This window comes from Orbicella faveolata, unplaced genomic scaffold (assembly GCF_042242905.1).
Source record: "Orbicella faveolata isolate gen_17 unplaced genomic scaffold, um_ofav_v1 contig_25, whole genome shotgun sequence".
In the NCBI taxonomy this organism is placed as follows: Eukaryota; Metazoa; Cnidaria; class Anthozoa; order Scleractinia; family Merulinidae; genus Orbicella; species Orbicella faveolata.
In genome coordinates, this window is record NW_028301553.1 from 16,718,341 (window position 1) to 16,733,941 (window position 15,601).

Here is a 15,601-nt window from a genome sequence, read left to right on the forward strand (position 1 = left end):
TCAAGGGGGCCTCAATTTTTAAAGAAAAGTATGAACCAAAACTGGAATTTCCAGAGGGATGTGGGGGGGGGGGGGGGGGGGGGGAGGTGGGGCAAACCAAAAACCCTCCATGGGAGGGGTATGGAGTTTTTCTTTAACAGCACCTTGTTGAATGAAGAAGTAAAATTGATCTGACATTTCCAAGAAGTAAACACTGTATTACTTTGATTGGACTTTGGGTTAATCAAAAAAATGTTAAACTTAGAAACCAATAAAAGCAGTGACTAATAGAGGTTTTTTCCTGACACTTTACAACTTTGTACACAAACCTAGCTCTTATGATGTTTCTAATAATTTAAGAAATCTTACCACTTTTTTACACAAAAAATGTTTTCTTAAATATCAATTTAAGAAGTAATTATTTAATGAATCAAAATATTTGACTTGTCCAAACTACTGTATTCAGCACCTTCTAAATACATGTACATACAAACTCTTCTTGTACAATTCTCTATGAGATTCGATGCAAACATATCATTTAACAACATATTCAATAACTTAAATGACAAATTTGGGGAGTTCTTAATTTATTAAAGTACTTTATCTAAAATATACTGATATAACTATTTTATTCATCAACAATTTTTTTATTTTAAATTATTGTAACTGCTGATGAATAGTATTTTTACTAGTTTTGTGTCAATTGTAACTTCCATCAGAGAAGGCTGTATGATTGTGTAGTGTACAGTGTATTTAGGAATGCAAGTCGTCCTACCACTAATTGTTTGGAATCATTGGACGCATTTGGGTAACTTGTTTACATCCTTGTTGTCACCCAATTCAGATCACATGATTATTCGTTTGGGAGATTACAATTGTGCAATTTGCCACATGCAACTGATTGCATGGGAGAATGTGCAAACAGAGCAATAAATTAATTGTAACCTCCCAAATGAACCATCAGATGATCTGAATTGGATGGCAACAAGGAAGTGAACATGTTAGCCAAATCCATCTATTGATTCCTGTTTGTCACGTGAAGTGCATGTGTTTATGTACAGGTTCCCAATTAGAGATATTTGCACTTCCTATTAATCTTAGTTTGTTGTGATATAACTAATTTATTACATGTTGTACTTGGACTTGTGTTGTACTATTCAGAAAATAATCATGTTCATAATTTCCAATTGATATTGAAATCACTGACTGGCCCATTTGCTCTCTGAACTATACCCCATCTAGTCCAACTTATCCAAATAACTGCTACCAATAGTTTTTGTTCTTACATTAATTTTCTGAGAAAATTGTTGACCCCATGCCTCCTCCCTTTTCAATAAAGGGTTTGGGGCCAAGAATAAAAATGTTTTCGTATCATGGGGTGAGTTCACGGTACTTTCTTACAGAGCAGCCTCGCTTTGTGTATGCCCATTTTGTAGAGTGGGATTATCAATTCCCAGTTCAGATGTATTACTCTTGATACTCAAATCAGTGACTTGGCTCTCCGACTTTGCTCGACCTAACACAAAAGACAAAACACACAATGATTTAAGATTTCCCAGTTTCATCGTTGATTCCATAGCATTGTTAATAAAAGACACAGAGGCAATACTTCTTTGGTGGAGACTGGTGCTTTCTCCTTCCTTTTGTCATGTACCACAGGTCACCCAGGCTCATAGCTAGGGCGTAAAGATGATTTTCAGTCCGTACTGCGCTAACTCTTGAGATTTTCATTGCGTTTTTTTGTTTTGTTTCATTTAAGACATCTCAAAATGTAAATATTTTGCAACTAATGACATGAATTAAATTCAAAGTTTCAAAACAACCGCCATTATGGATGAGAAGCAGTCAAAGCTTTATGCTTCCTTCTTTCTCATGTCACTTGATGAAACAACTTCACAGCTGTAAGAATCAATGAAGCTGTTGGAAAAATAATTTGAAAGGCCTCAAAGATAAGGTATGTGGTTTGTAATGAATAACATCGATTTGCATTCCATTGAGTGACATTTACAGTGTTTATAAACATTTATAGGGTGCTGAGACTGCACAGTACGGACTGGAAATAATCTTTAACAGTGGTAATAAAATACAATGGCAACATTAGAAATTGTGTGCGAGTTCATTGCTGTTTATATACTATCAACAAAGTTCCATACAGACTCTTCTGTCGTCCCATTGCAGAGTTTCATTGACCCTCAGAAGGTCACCTGTATACATGTTTGTGTGCATGTGACTTCAATGCTTCCAAGCGACAAACAATATTGGATTTTGTTCCAAAGTAGAGTAAGTCCCCACATTACAAAAATCACAAGAATGGAATATGGCATGTTGTTCTGCAGTTTTTGGCAATTCCCTAGACCACCCCCCCCCCCCTTTTAATAGGAAACTACTGACATACATGTTAGCCAATCAGAATGAGCTCCTTTAAATTCTACCCTGGATGAAAATATTTCACTGCTTTTAATGATCTTACTGAGTCGCCCTTCAAGTTATAGCTGTATGTATTTCCTTGATGTCGACCGGCCCTGTACTCCTCCCCTGATTTTAACTTTCTTATTAAGGACAGAGTCAGGAGGGAACTTCTTAAGAAAACTGGGTGGTCAGTCCATTCTCGCCCCAGTCTCTTGCAAATCATCTCGCGCATGGTGGGAGAAGCATTGCGAAATAAAACAGCACTTACTTGCAATTTTATTTCATTTAGGTCCACTTTACAAAATCGATTTAGAAGCGAGCTTTTATGCTAGAAAACGAGAAGAGTTTAGCAAAGAAAGAAATAGAACGTTAAAGGTCAGGAACGTATTAGTAACAAGAACCAACAAGCAACGAGTGTAAAGAACTTTTATTAAGTTAAGCTACATTAGTTTTGTGCGCGTGAGTATATCGTCAGTTAGTGTAAAACATCTACGAAAATTAAGGCGTATGTGCATTAGTTCCTGCAATTGATTAGTTTTACGCTACTAAGGGTTGGTGCGCAAAGAGAAGAAAAAATTATTACAAGTTATTGGTATAGAAAAGCACAATTAGTTCACACTTGTGCAATAGAGCGCCAATTATAAACCTAGATTTCCCCACTTTTTGGAAAAAAGCACTCAACGCTCTACTTAGGTTATTGAAACTTCACAGGTACCAATAAAAAATCTCGTTTTCAGAACTACTCTCACCACTTCTGCTGTGTTCTGCAAATTTGTGCGTTCACGAAAATTGTGTCTCTTCAAATGCTGTTGAGACTTAACATGGAATTAAAATCGGAACGTTTTTGTAAACCTAATCAGATTAGCTGTCAGACTTAAATTTATCCGAAGAGTAACTAGCCCTGGGTAGCTTTTTCGTTTTCCCAAACATCTGTAACTGTTATCTTTGCTATGTGGAAACACCTGAAAACGCTCCAATTTATTAAAAATAAATCTTATGCACGTCAGTCTCGCAAGCTATACTTCCGTGGAGTAAAGCGATCCAAACGGCCACTAGGGCTCGTTGAGCGACTCGCTTTCTGCCCTACCTTGTGTCTGCTGATAGTCATTGCCCTGGGAGCGCCAGCTGTTTAAGGACTTGCCTCGAAGGTTTCTCGTGGGCCTAAAAACCAAGATGTAGACTTTAGGTCCAAAAATGCACAGCAGAAGAGTTGTGGCATTTAAAGCCGTGTTTATGCTAAGGGTTATGGTGGCATAGTCCTTGCTGACCCCGATCTGCACGGGAAGAAACGCAACCCAGATTATACAAGTGGTGTACATCGCGAAGCCAATGTATCTCGCTTCGTTGAAGTTTTCAGGTGTTTTGCGCGTTCTGAACGCGTAAAATGTACAAAGTACGATGATTAAAACGTTGTACGTTAAGGCAAACACCAGATCATAATTCTGGATGTTGCAAATGAGCAAAACGTCTTTGTTTGTGGGATACGCAAGGACGGTCTCTGGGGGCCATCTTGCCAGACCAATGCCAGCGACAACGACGTCGATGCTTACAAAAACTGCAAGTATGGCGATTTGGGATGCAGGTTTGATGAAAAGCGGCGGTTTTGTAGAGCGGTTGCTTTTCTGGAAGATTCTGGCAATCCGATTGGTTCTGATAAGAATAGCCGCATAGCACACACTGAAGGAGAACCCCAAACCAAACCGCTGGATGGCGCAAATGGTAGTCGAAGGCTCAGCCAGTAGGAAGAACGAAAACACGTAACAGAACAACAAGCCGAACAGGAGCGCACAAGTGAGCTCTCTTCCTGAGGCCTTCACGAGAGGGGTCTCTTTGTTGACGTAGAATAAAGTGCCAATAAATATTGTACACACAATGCCCAGGCCCGAAAAGACCATCACCATGAATAGCCAGCTTTTGGCGATGTATCGTCTAGGAAGGGATTCACAGCCGTTCATCTCAGAATTGGGGCGTTGTCCTTGATTACAAGGTTTGCAGTTTGTTTCCTCTGTGGAACAAGAACAGTGATTGTTTGAGTGTATTTGGTACATTAGATAAACCACGAGCCAATCTCTTCCTTTGTCTATAGAAGTTACTTGCAAAAAATATATGACGATTTTAGTTTGGGAAAAACGAGTGTCCGAAAATAAAACCGTCCGAAATGTTTACGCGTCCGAAGTGTTTACAGTACAATACAAAACTTTTTAATAGCTCAGAAGCCGCTTGTTTCCAAGTTTATGGAGCGAACTCTGGTCGAGGCACTGCTTGAGATACTTAAGGCTTGATAGAATTTGCGTTATTCTTTTGTCGGTGTATCTGTAACACCTTGAGGGTACAGAAAAACTATCATGTTCACAGACGGAAACGTATTGTAGGTGTAATTTTACGTAAGCTCTGTTTCAGCAAAGTGTTCGTTATTTTTGTCCGAAATTGGTCTGAAGAGAAGTTAAAAGTGTCCGAAAATTAAACGTCCGTAATAAAACGTTCGAAATTTTTTGCAAGTAATGTAGTCGCGCTATCTTCTGCACCTCCCGTGAAACTGAGATTGTGGAAAATACCGTGCAATATTGATTACAAAGCTCTTTTAAGAGTGTCTGAATAGGAATACTGGAATCTCAGTTCCCAGCAAGAGACTATGGTCTCATAGTCTCTTGGTTCCCAGTTAAATTCTCGGTGATTTTTCGGCAATCAGTTAAAATTTCAGCCCACTTCACAGTTATCAGTAAATTTTGCAAATCTCAGATCTCAGATATACGAGGTGAAAAAGTGTCTTTTCTCAGCTGGCAGGAAACATCTTGACCAATTCTCAATTGTCAGTTAAACCTAATCAAGGGTCTCTGATTGGTCGATAATCTAGTGAGTATCCACCAATCCGAGTATACAGAGTTAGGTCATCAGCATTGCAGCGGACTATTTCTGTCTCAGACCTTTTTCCCGCAAGAAATGCGTTCGTGCGCGAGGAGAAACTCTCACGGTCAGTGGCTGCGAGGCAACCTTTAACCTCAGGTTAAATTTATAATTCGAACTGAGACTAGGGGAGATTTTTGCGCGCCAACTTTTGAACACCTATCCAAAATCTAATTCTTAGGCGTGCTCTTTGAGTTCGTGGAAAGATAAATCCTGGGTTCTTGTTGCGTTGATTTTGCGCCAGGTGCGCATACTCTTGACGTCGGAAACGTACCGCGGGCTCAGGAATTTCTCCAGAGACCCGAATCTGAGCAAAATTTCCAGCAAACAGCAGACAACAATGACAGCAAAACAGATAACAATCACGTAGCTAATGAGATGGTAGGAAGTTACCTTCGACATAATGATTCTCCTGGCAACGCTTACAAGTCCAGCAACACGATCCCTCACGATCAAACATTTTTTGAAAACCGACAGAGCATGGAGACCCGCAATGAGATGATGGAATCGTACCGTTTCTACTTCCGTGGTAAAGCATTGTCGCGTCATACAGTTCCTCATTCCAGGAAGCAATCTTTGTGTACTTCCCGCCCTCCAGACGATAAATGTCGTATCGGCCCGGGCCATTGCCGTTCTGATCGAAGCTAACCGGGCCAGTAACTCCAGTGAATGTCACGTTGAAGAGAAGATCTCGCAGATATTTGCCCTTAAATGTTTTCTTCATTTCTGGACACAGACCGTTCTGTTCAGGACAGAGACGCTTGTACATCTTGTCCAGGCCGTGCGCAACAGCGTATACAGCATCTATGACAAAGGGTACCTTGTCATCGATACGTAGATTGTGGCTTACGAGACTAGCATCCTTAGGACATGAAGTTCTGTTTTTCTTCAAGCTGCAGCGAAACTGCTTCTCCCAAAACTCGTCAAACCAAGGATTAATCCTACTGCGGTTTCCAGGTTTTAGAGAAGTGAAGTACGTTTTGAACGATGGGGAAGGGGCCTCAGCTAGACTAACTGTTATGGCGCCTTCTGCGTATTCCTCCAGTCCCTCAATTGGTTTCGTCCTGGTACCCCAGTAGTCGCTCGCCACCCATATGAAGCTACCAGCTGCTTTCTTCCGTTGCGCACCTTCGAGAAGCCTTCTCGAGTCGGTATCTGTGCAGAACAAGACCACTCCTCGGACGTTTGGGTGTCTAAGAAATTCAGAGATGATCGCCTTGATGTGTGTCTCGTCGCTTGCGCCTTCGATCTTGAAGGACCCCGCGATGCAAATATTCGCCGCTTTTGCGCCAGCCGTGAACTCTCGGATACCCCGCTCTCCATAAATCCCCTCGGAACTGACAGTAAACACGGAGGTCCACTTCAATCCGCGCACAACATCGACCATCGCGCGGGCCTGGTAGTTATCCGGGGGGACAGTGCGCACGAAAAAGTCGTACTTCGATTTATCACTGAGGTCGGGCGTGGTGGAGGCGTAGCTTATTTGCGGCAAATTGAACAGACGTAAAAGGTTCGCGACTTGAATAGAGACGGCACTAGATGCCGCACCGACGACTGCAACTAATCTGTTTTTCTTCGCCGCGTTTTCACAACTCGTCGGAGTGGCTTTATTTTCCAGTGACTCCATGACAAACTCGAGCGACTCTTCTAGCGCCCTTGTGTACCATCCACAAGTGTCGTAAGCAGACATTCCCAGTGTTATATTCGATAGTAGATTGGGGTCTTTGTTTATTTGATCGAGGGCGAAAATCATAGCTTCTAATCGGTGAATACCTCTTTCCGCGTTTAAACTTCCGCATTTCGGAGGACCGCGTTGCGATGCGTTTTTATTATGAATCGGAAACAGTCCTCCAAGAATTATATCTGCCTCGATTCTCACCGGAAATTTAGCGCTCTTGCCGAACAAGCGCTCTCCATCATGGCCGCCACTGATAGTCGGGTAGTCAGGCGAAGTGGCCACTATTTCGCCAAAACAAAAGCTTGACAAGAAAGAAATGAAGAGAGCAAAGTTTACTATAACACCTCGGAAGACGTTTCTTCGACAATGGCGTGAAGGAAACCCTTTAAAGTTTGCATCCATTGCAGCTATGTCACGCAAAGTCCAGTTGCTTTTTTCTTCAATTTAACAAACGAAAGGGTCGCCGGTTTTTTCGTAAAACGAGTAAACACCGCTGTATTGGGACACCAAAGTAAAGACACCTGAAAAAATTACACAAAAATAAGTATAAAACTAGGTCCGTAGACACCCCATCAATTAAAAAGAAGCAGAAAAGTATTATTGAACTTAAAATAACCTGAAACTTAGCAAAGTTTATCAGGGTCAACAAAATGCTCGACGACTGATACAAATGCCGGAAAAAGTTGACAATCATGTTATATGACTTGAGCAATTAAATAAGAAACTTTACAAGTTAGGCAATCAAAAGAAGACAGTTCTAATCATAAAAGATCCTCGTAACATCGCTGTTCTCATTTTAATTCTAATTTCTATTATGATTGATCCAGTTCAACTCGCTAATGAAACCAGGAAAACAGTTCAACTTCACTCTTAATTTAGCGTTAATCGGGGATCGTATTTATAAGTCAGATCTCCGTTGCTTCGATGGATCATAAAGTACTTCAATTAAGGTTACAGAAAATCACAGCTTTTTCACGGTCAAACCGATAACGACAGAACTTTTAAGAGCTTCTAAGCATTGTGATAAAAATTACCTACTGCTGTCGTTTGTTGAATTAGTCATTCCTCGCACGTTTATGAATCAAAAGCTATTTCCTTTTCATGCCCTTTTCGCACCCTGTGAACTTCGCGCATCGGACGAAATACACTCAGCGAAACCAGAGATCATTACTCTTGAATTGACCCATCGAAGGCTTTATAGTGCTAAATCGGCTTCTCCAGTCTTAACACTCGCTGAAACGGAAAGGGCTGGCTTGCTTAGAATTCCATACTTACATTTTAGGCCGTTAGCGTTGAAACACATGGAGTTAGGGGTATTTAACAGTCAGCACAGCTATTTGCAGTGCAGCCAAATACTGCTTTCCCAAAGCAGTCGTTCTTTGTCTTTTGATGGAAGTTATCTTGCATACGAACAATAAAATACCACTGATTTTAGTTTACACAACTCGTCGCCTTCTCTCTAATATTCGCGATTTCAATTAATGATCCAAACAGCGAGACCGGCCCGACCCGCAAAACAGAGCTGACTTGGGTTCGTCGAGACCGATCTGTCTGAAGACTGAAGGCCTCTTTCCGCGTACTGGATTTCTGTGAAAACAAACTTGTTTACCTGAGACGGACGGACCAATGTTCGGATCACGAAACAAAGTGCTCAATCAGACGGAGAGAACACACAATCACCCCCTTAATTTCCGCCCAGGATACAGAATATTTAACGATTTACGCGTTGTTTACCGATTAGAAATGCAAAGTTGTCTGCTACAAATTGATGATTGATTTCTATTTGCTTGGCTTTTACGAGGGCAGTCATCATGAAAAACATTTCAATTTGCGGCAACCAAATAACACGGAGGCTGCGGCGGGCGATATTGTGTTGTAATCAAAATAGACATTATAAAAACTGGTCTAAAAATACCAACAGCATTTTAAGAATGACAAATCTGTAGTTTTAAGATAATTTTAACGCGATCATGTAGCGCATTCAATAATATTTCCTTATGTCATCTAAGGATTCCATTTTACAATTCATGGATGTTTTATCGCGACCAACGTCTTCAACAACGAGGAAGTTTTTTTCAGCGAAGAGCTATTTTTCGTCACATTTAATAGTTATTAAAATTCTTTTAGCGTTGAAAGGGTCGTCGAATATTTGTGGTACCTTTAATAATTAGTGCGGTTTTGCCTCGTTTACACAGTTTTGCAGATTTTACTTTATAAACGATGTTTTTGTACAACGCTCGCGATTTAATCAAAGTATAGAAGTCTTTGCCCAGGACGCGTTGGAAGTCAGCAGAGAATTTGTTGCCGTGCATGGTTTAAATTGATCACTAGTTCCCGTCTTCCCAACCTAGGATGTTTATAGATAAACAAACATGGTCGACCGATGAAAAAAATGAATTTTTTAAAGGACGTGAGTGTACTAAAAAATCCTTTTCACCTACGATTTTCGTTTGGCACAGAAATACGATTTTGAGGGAAATTGGAGCCGATAATACTGAACCAGTAATATGTAAGACTACGCAAGCTAAAAGTCCTAAAATGTCCTTACTTGCATTGCCAGTGATGGTTGTTTTGAATAAGTAGAGCTGCAACAAAAGATAATGTTTCTATCTCCGCTTTCCATTCAAATGAAGTTGTGAAAACAAATCCACTTGAATAATAATTCATACATTAAATTTTAATCATTTTTTAAAAGAAAAATCACGTTACCAGCATTAAAAAATGTTTCTCTTTGATCACTTTTGCGGCTGATTGAAAATTGTTTACGAGTAGTCAAGTTTTGAGCCAACATGTGTGGATTATACATCTTCAACAGAAAATAAACTCAGAAAAGATGAATTAAAATCCACCGTTTACTTTCAAAGAAAGATTTTAAATGATTTGTACTTACGGTGAGATTGTTAAGGAAAGTTTTACTCGTCAGAGAATACCGGCGCGGTTTATAACAACTCAGTGAAGAACCTTCCGGAATTCAGAACGGATATCCTTTCGCATGATTGCAGAAACCACACCGGCGGCTATGAGTTTTGTGAATGTTTTCATTCTGTAAGAAAATTTTCTTCAATCAGGTGATTAGCAAAAACAGATGAAAACATTTTGCTCTTCCACATCTATGTTTGACATGTTTCTAACTTGCTGCATGATCTAAACGTCGAAAAGTTAATGGTGCAGAGCCATCAGATTTCGTTGATATGGTCCAAACGACCAGGTTGATATATATCCTAACATGGGTTAACATATTCCCAGTCTAAATAATAGGCTGAAAAACAGAATACTCACAAGAATATCCAAGACGCAACTGCTTTAAAACCTAGAATATAAGCACCACAGTCTTTCCCTTGCGTGCCGTACAGTTTGTCGGAACACCTGCGGTCATCGATATCAGACTTGTTGTCGGACTTTGTGGTCGTGATATCGTAATTGTTGTCAAAATAACAGTACAGAAGTCATTGTTTTCCAAGTGATTTTCAAGTGGATATGACATCAGACGGAGCCACTACCTCGTTACCAGGGCTCCTCTATGCCAAGGAAACGCCCATTAGAAATTAGTGTAGGTCCGGTAGGCGTTCATAATACTGTCGCGTGTTTTGACGAAGGAGTAAAACAGGAGAACTCGGGAAAACAACAGACAAACAAACTCAATCTGCTAACACCCTACCAAAATCGATCTCAGGCACAATTGGCCAAAATTTTCCCGCTTAGTGGACGTATTCACTACCTTTGTTGGTTGTCATGCTTTACTGAAAAAAGCATTAAGCAATAATAAAAGAAAACAAGGTAATCCAGTTTTGCTTTGTAACTGAAAACATGAGCACACAACGACTAGCTTAAAGACAAAACCGGGAAACACTAAATTCGAAACTGAAGCTCAGCACAGTTAAGCGACTATCTGAATAAAACACTCCGAAAACAAAAATATGTATGGCAGTTCATTTTACCACAATACCTTTGGAACCTAAACATTCAATTAGCCGACAAGGAAAGCCATATTTGGGTCATGCTTGTCCGTACTCTTTTGACAATGTTTACGCAAGGTTGGTGATTTTCTGTATTCTCACTACGTTCTGCTTGACACTGTATCGATACTGTAATAACAAATCGATCATTCTTGTTATAAACTGGTCTAAACTAAATAGCCAAACCCGGAGACGCAACAAGTGGAGTATATTTTTAAGACCTAGAGTTGCTTAAGTGCTTCTGAGCCATTTGGACTAAATATCGTTTTCCGGTTTTCCATCTAGTAAGCAATTTGCCTTAGATTAAGGCATATTTTGAAACAATTACCGCGTTATCACTTGTTTTGCTCAATTTATGCACCAGGAAGCCAACATAATGGTTGATTTGACACTTGTGTTATAGGCACGTTTGTCACGCAATACCGGCAAAATTTTAAAATCTGAAAAATCCGAAAAGAGAAAAAAAAAATCCCAGATAAACAAATTATCGTTTTTCTATACCACAAAAGTTAAAGACATGTTCTTGTATATTCAACATCTCCATTATCGAAAAACATAGTTGAAACTTCATTAAAATGTTCAGTATTCTCACTTTGTTTTCATAAACAGCGTAAAAACAAATGGGTCGGCTTGAATGTTTGACGGACAATATCGTTTGCACACCGCATTTTAACTCTCAATTCATACTATAAACAAAGGGATTACTGACTTGTTCGTAAACCGCGATAAGATATTTTCCTGGAGTGGTTCTTTAAGAAAGAAACGGCAGTTTTGCATATATCTGACTGGCGTATATCAAATTCTACGAAACCGTCTCCGGCAAATGAGCCAATAAATAATTGTTTGAGGGTTATACGTTTTAGCCCGTCTTCTTGACACAGATATAGGTAACATCAACGTCAACTTGCCTGGCTAGCGCCTTGAATCTTGTAGTTACAAGTTTGTTCCCAAGTCTGCTGTAAGGACATGAAAGGGTATTTCAATACAGCTATAGACCCTAAGCCTAAATGAAAAGTTTTCCACAACCAGCCAGCTCTAAATACCTTAATACACAAAAGCTTTGTTTCACACATGTGCTAGAAACAGCAGAGCTGTTTCGGTTTTCGAGCGTAAATATTCAGTTGTCCGTTTGGACCCGGAAACAGTTTATTAAATGGCTAGTGACGAGCACTACTTCGAAGAATCCTTCTCCGTAAATGTCAAAAGCGGAACTTGAATACGAGCAGAAGTTAAGAGCTCTCAGCTCCGCGAATGTATCATGTTTTTCAGAGATATCATACTTTTTTCATTGTGCTTCATCAAGTCTTTGCTAAACCGCTTCCTCGAGGTTCACAACTACACTTTTGACTCGAGATAACAATTAATGAACAAGGAAAATCAGAGTCGTTTAAACAGATTCACTTACCTTGAGCACGCAAGACTTCATTCGATAATAAACCAGAGAGATTATTAATAGTCACGGGCACATTTTTGACCTCGCTGACCCACTGTTGTTGAATGAGGCGAACCTCAAAAATGAAATGTCTTTTAAAAAACAACTAACTAGAAAGAAGTAAACATGTTTTTGTTCTGCTTCAGAGATTACAGCACAATGGGAAGTCATTATGGCTTTGTTTGACTTGCGGAATTGGCGAGCAGTTTCGGAGCGGAAAACCGTAGATCGAAACATGAACGTGCGGTTAGGTTTTCTCATAGACCTTGAGCCCTGAAATGTTAGATCTTTTCTGCATCGTAACCCTATTCGAAACTGCCTTTAAGGATCGACTTCCAAATACTCATTAGGATTCCTTGTCCGTACCCGTCGCCATTTTACACGTTGTTGTGAGCGAACGGGCAATGTTGTTGAAAGCCGGCAAGGGAGACGAAAGATAAATATTGTGGAGGTATAAAAGGGAGGTACAAAAAGAATTATTTCGTCGACAAGGTGAAACCTCTTGAAAGCCAAACACCATCGACAACCATTTTGGCATTGGTCCGACATTTTTCCTTTGTATCAGTTGTTTCGAGACAACAATCAAAGAAACAACATCATTCAGCTTTGCCACCAATTCGCGCATCGCATTTAGTCGGATTGGAAAAAATAACCGGTTTGAACGACCGCACACACGATCCTGAACTAACAGGATGGAATAGTGTTGTTTATTTCCTTTTTTTTCAGCCAATCAGGAGCAAAGTGGAAACCAGTGATGTGAATGCGGTTTTCCCGCGCTTGACGCGGGCTGCATGGCAGGAAGCCCGTGAGTCTTGATTGGTCCATTGGATAGCTCTCTGCGTCGGTCACTGGCTAGAGAGTACTTCTGGTTTTCTATTCATAGAAGCCTTAATGCCCATTTGCCGATGTTCTTGCGCAAAACGGTCTCGTCAGCAATTTTTCTACTTATTTCAGCAGATTTCGATCCTTGCACAGACAGCGGAGCTTATGCGGAATACTTTTCATATCTCCTTATATCCTTTATGAGCCGGTGCTCATTCCTCGCTTCGATATTTCAATTTTCTCTTTTTTTTTTTGGCTCTTTTGCTGTGACAAGTTTTTAATACTGGTAGTTAAAAAGGTGAAATTCCATATCCCTCTACGATTTTAAGTCAATATGTATTTAAATATACCTTAACGATATCATTAATTCCACAATCAACAATTCGCCCGGCCCTGCTCTCTCCGGGTCATTGAATAGGTTATATTCAGAAAACGAAAATTGCTGTCAGTTTTTAATATGCTCTCGTAATATTCAAGGTGGTAGACTGAAAACACAGTTGTTCTACATCTGTAACAATTATAATGTCATGACGAGGTACTCGAGTAGCTATGCATTAAAAAAATCGTTGATTTACACTATAATTCACATTTCCGCGTCAATAACATCTTTATACCCGGTAACTGAGCTTAGCTGGGTTTTGGTCTCAGTTAAACGTAGTTCCAACCAGTTCAAGACTTAAGAAATGGAATAAGGTAAATTATAAACTGGCTATGCATGTTTTCAGGCGCAACATCATACAACAGCTATACAGCATTCGTCGACATATAGTTGTTTGGGTTCAGATGATTCGGCGATTTTTAACACATGCGAATAATACGGGCTTTGAGTTATAAAATAAATAAAAAAATAAATAAATATACATTTATATATAACTTGAAACGAAGAGAATTGAGCACAGTATCGAGCAGTATACACTATGCATTTAATAACTTACCAAAAAGGGAAAGATTGTTGTCTATTTTCTTTCTTGAAAGCTTGATCCTCAGGCAACGCCATGCATCCGCTTATTTCTCGTGACATCCGTCAAGGCGGTGTCTCTAACAACCTTTGCTTCCTTGTTTGCTATTGTGCTGCCTGCCCACTACTTTCATTAGCTCGTCTGTTTACGAAGTCATCTATAAACAGGTCTGTTTTTACATCTGTCAGCGTAGGTTTGTGTAAAACCGCCTTAAAATTTGCAAACGAACGGGATTACATTAAATTGCCTGTCGACTTCTTCCTTTTATTGAAAAGTTGTCTTTAAACCTGGCGCTCGGATTCGTACTGTTTTAAATAATGACTTTCCAAACAAATTTAAACTAGATAATTTCTTTTTAAAAGCTTTCCTCTTCTCTTGCGAAAAAAGCGGATTGCCGAGAGCCTAAAAAAAAGCCAAATCAGCCTTGAAATATATAAAACAGGTGTCAGCTTCAGCAAAAATGATACGAAACCATGCAGACCTCAAATTGATCACGATTTATTAGCGGGAGGTTTTGTGCCAAGTACGAACTGTGAGCACCAAATTGTTTATGCTAATTTATGTGGGTAAGCAACTCAAAACAGACCCCCCGACAATTAATATGGCTCTTGTTCGTCGATCTTAAAACTCCAAATCTCTCAGTATTCAGCTTTTTTTGAACTAATTGAGTGAGCTTGTTCTACAAGGTCTGTCAAAAACTGAAATGTCTTAAACGTTGAATTTACAAATGCTTACTGCAAAAGGAAGCGTGAATATTAAATGTGAAAAAATTGCCAAGTGTTTCAGTCCCCGTAAAATTCCCAGGAATTTTCGATAATTAAATTCCCACTTTTATTTAAGTGTGACTCTGTGAAAGGAAATAAAAACATTTTCAGCTGTGAGTGTTTTGGCTTTGCCAGATTTCACCAGACAGTTGATTTAGTTAGGGCAATATGTTTTTAATACTTTAGCCTGAAATTGCAGTTTCCTTTCCTTTGACAGACCAAGCTATGTTTATTGACATTTTCTTGTCGAATTGTAAAGAGGCAGCTTTTAATTTCCATTTCAAAGACAGCGCGCTGAAGGAAAAATATGAATAATGAAAATGCAATTTTCACGAATTATAATTACATGAATGTGTTTTTCAGTAAGCGATAATGATAACAAAGAAGTTATATGTTTTTTCAAATATCTCAAGTTCAAGATGAATAAAATAAGGGTGAAAACTATTAGGACTGGACTACTGGATCATGGATTGCGGAACTTGTGAACCTGCTTGGGTATCTCTCTCCCAAAGAGGTAGAGAGGGCAAAGGCAGCGCTGAAAATTTTAGCCGTCTTCTAGTACTTGTCTCCCTCTGTGTTCCGCGGTTGTCTTTACGTAAAACTCTATCCAGGGTCCATAGAAATTCTGTGTCGCTATCTCCGTTAAAACATCGTACGAATTAACAGCAAAATGAATATCTCATCAACCGAAACAAAGA

General features: G+C 39.6%; 1 protein-coding gene across 5 annotated transcripts; it reads right to left on the bottom strand.

Moving 5' to 3' along the window:
• Positions 1-243: 243 nt before the first annotated feature.
• LOC110052295 (metabotropic glutamate receptor 3-like) lies at positions 244-14,637 on the bottom strand. 5 transcript variants are annotated; one of them, XM_089293618.1, is made up of 5 exons: positions 12,332-12,459; positions 11,835-11,879; positions 5,686-7,491; positions 3,476-4,393; positions 244-1,495 (listed from the first exon to the last, which is right to left on the bottom strand). In XM_089293618.1, exons 3-5 carry the CDS (start codon positions 7,370-7,372, stop codon positions 1,377-1,379), a joined length of 2,724 nt encoding a protein of 907 aa, XP_089149744.1. In that variant the 5' UTR covers positions 7,373-7,491; positions 11,835-11,879; positions 12,332-12,459; the 3' UTR covers positions 244-1,376. The 5 variants fall into 5 exon arrangements, with proteins under 5 accessions (XP_089149744.1, XP_089149743.1, XP_020614062.1 ...); XM_089293617.1 differs by having other exon boundaries at positions 11,835-11,882; XM_020758403.2 differs by lacking the exons at positions 11,835-11,879; positions 12,332-12,459 and adding an exon at positions 14,116-14,637.
• Positions 14,638-15,601: the final 964 nt, after the last annotated feature.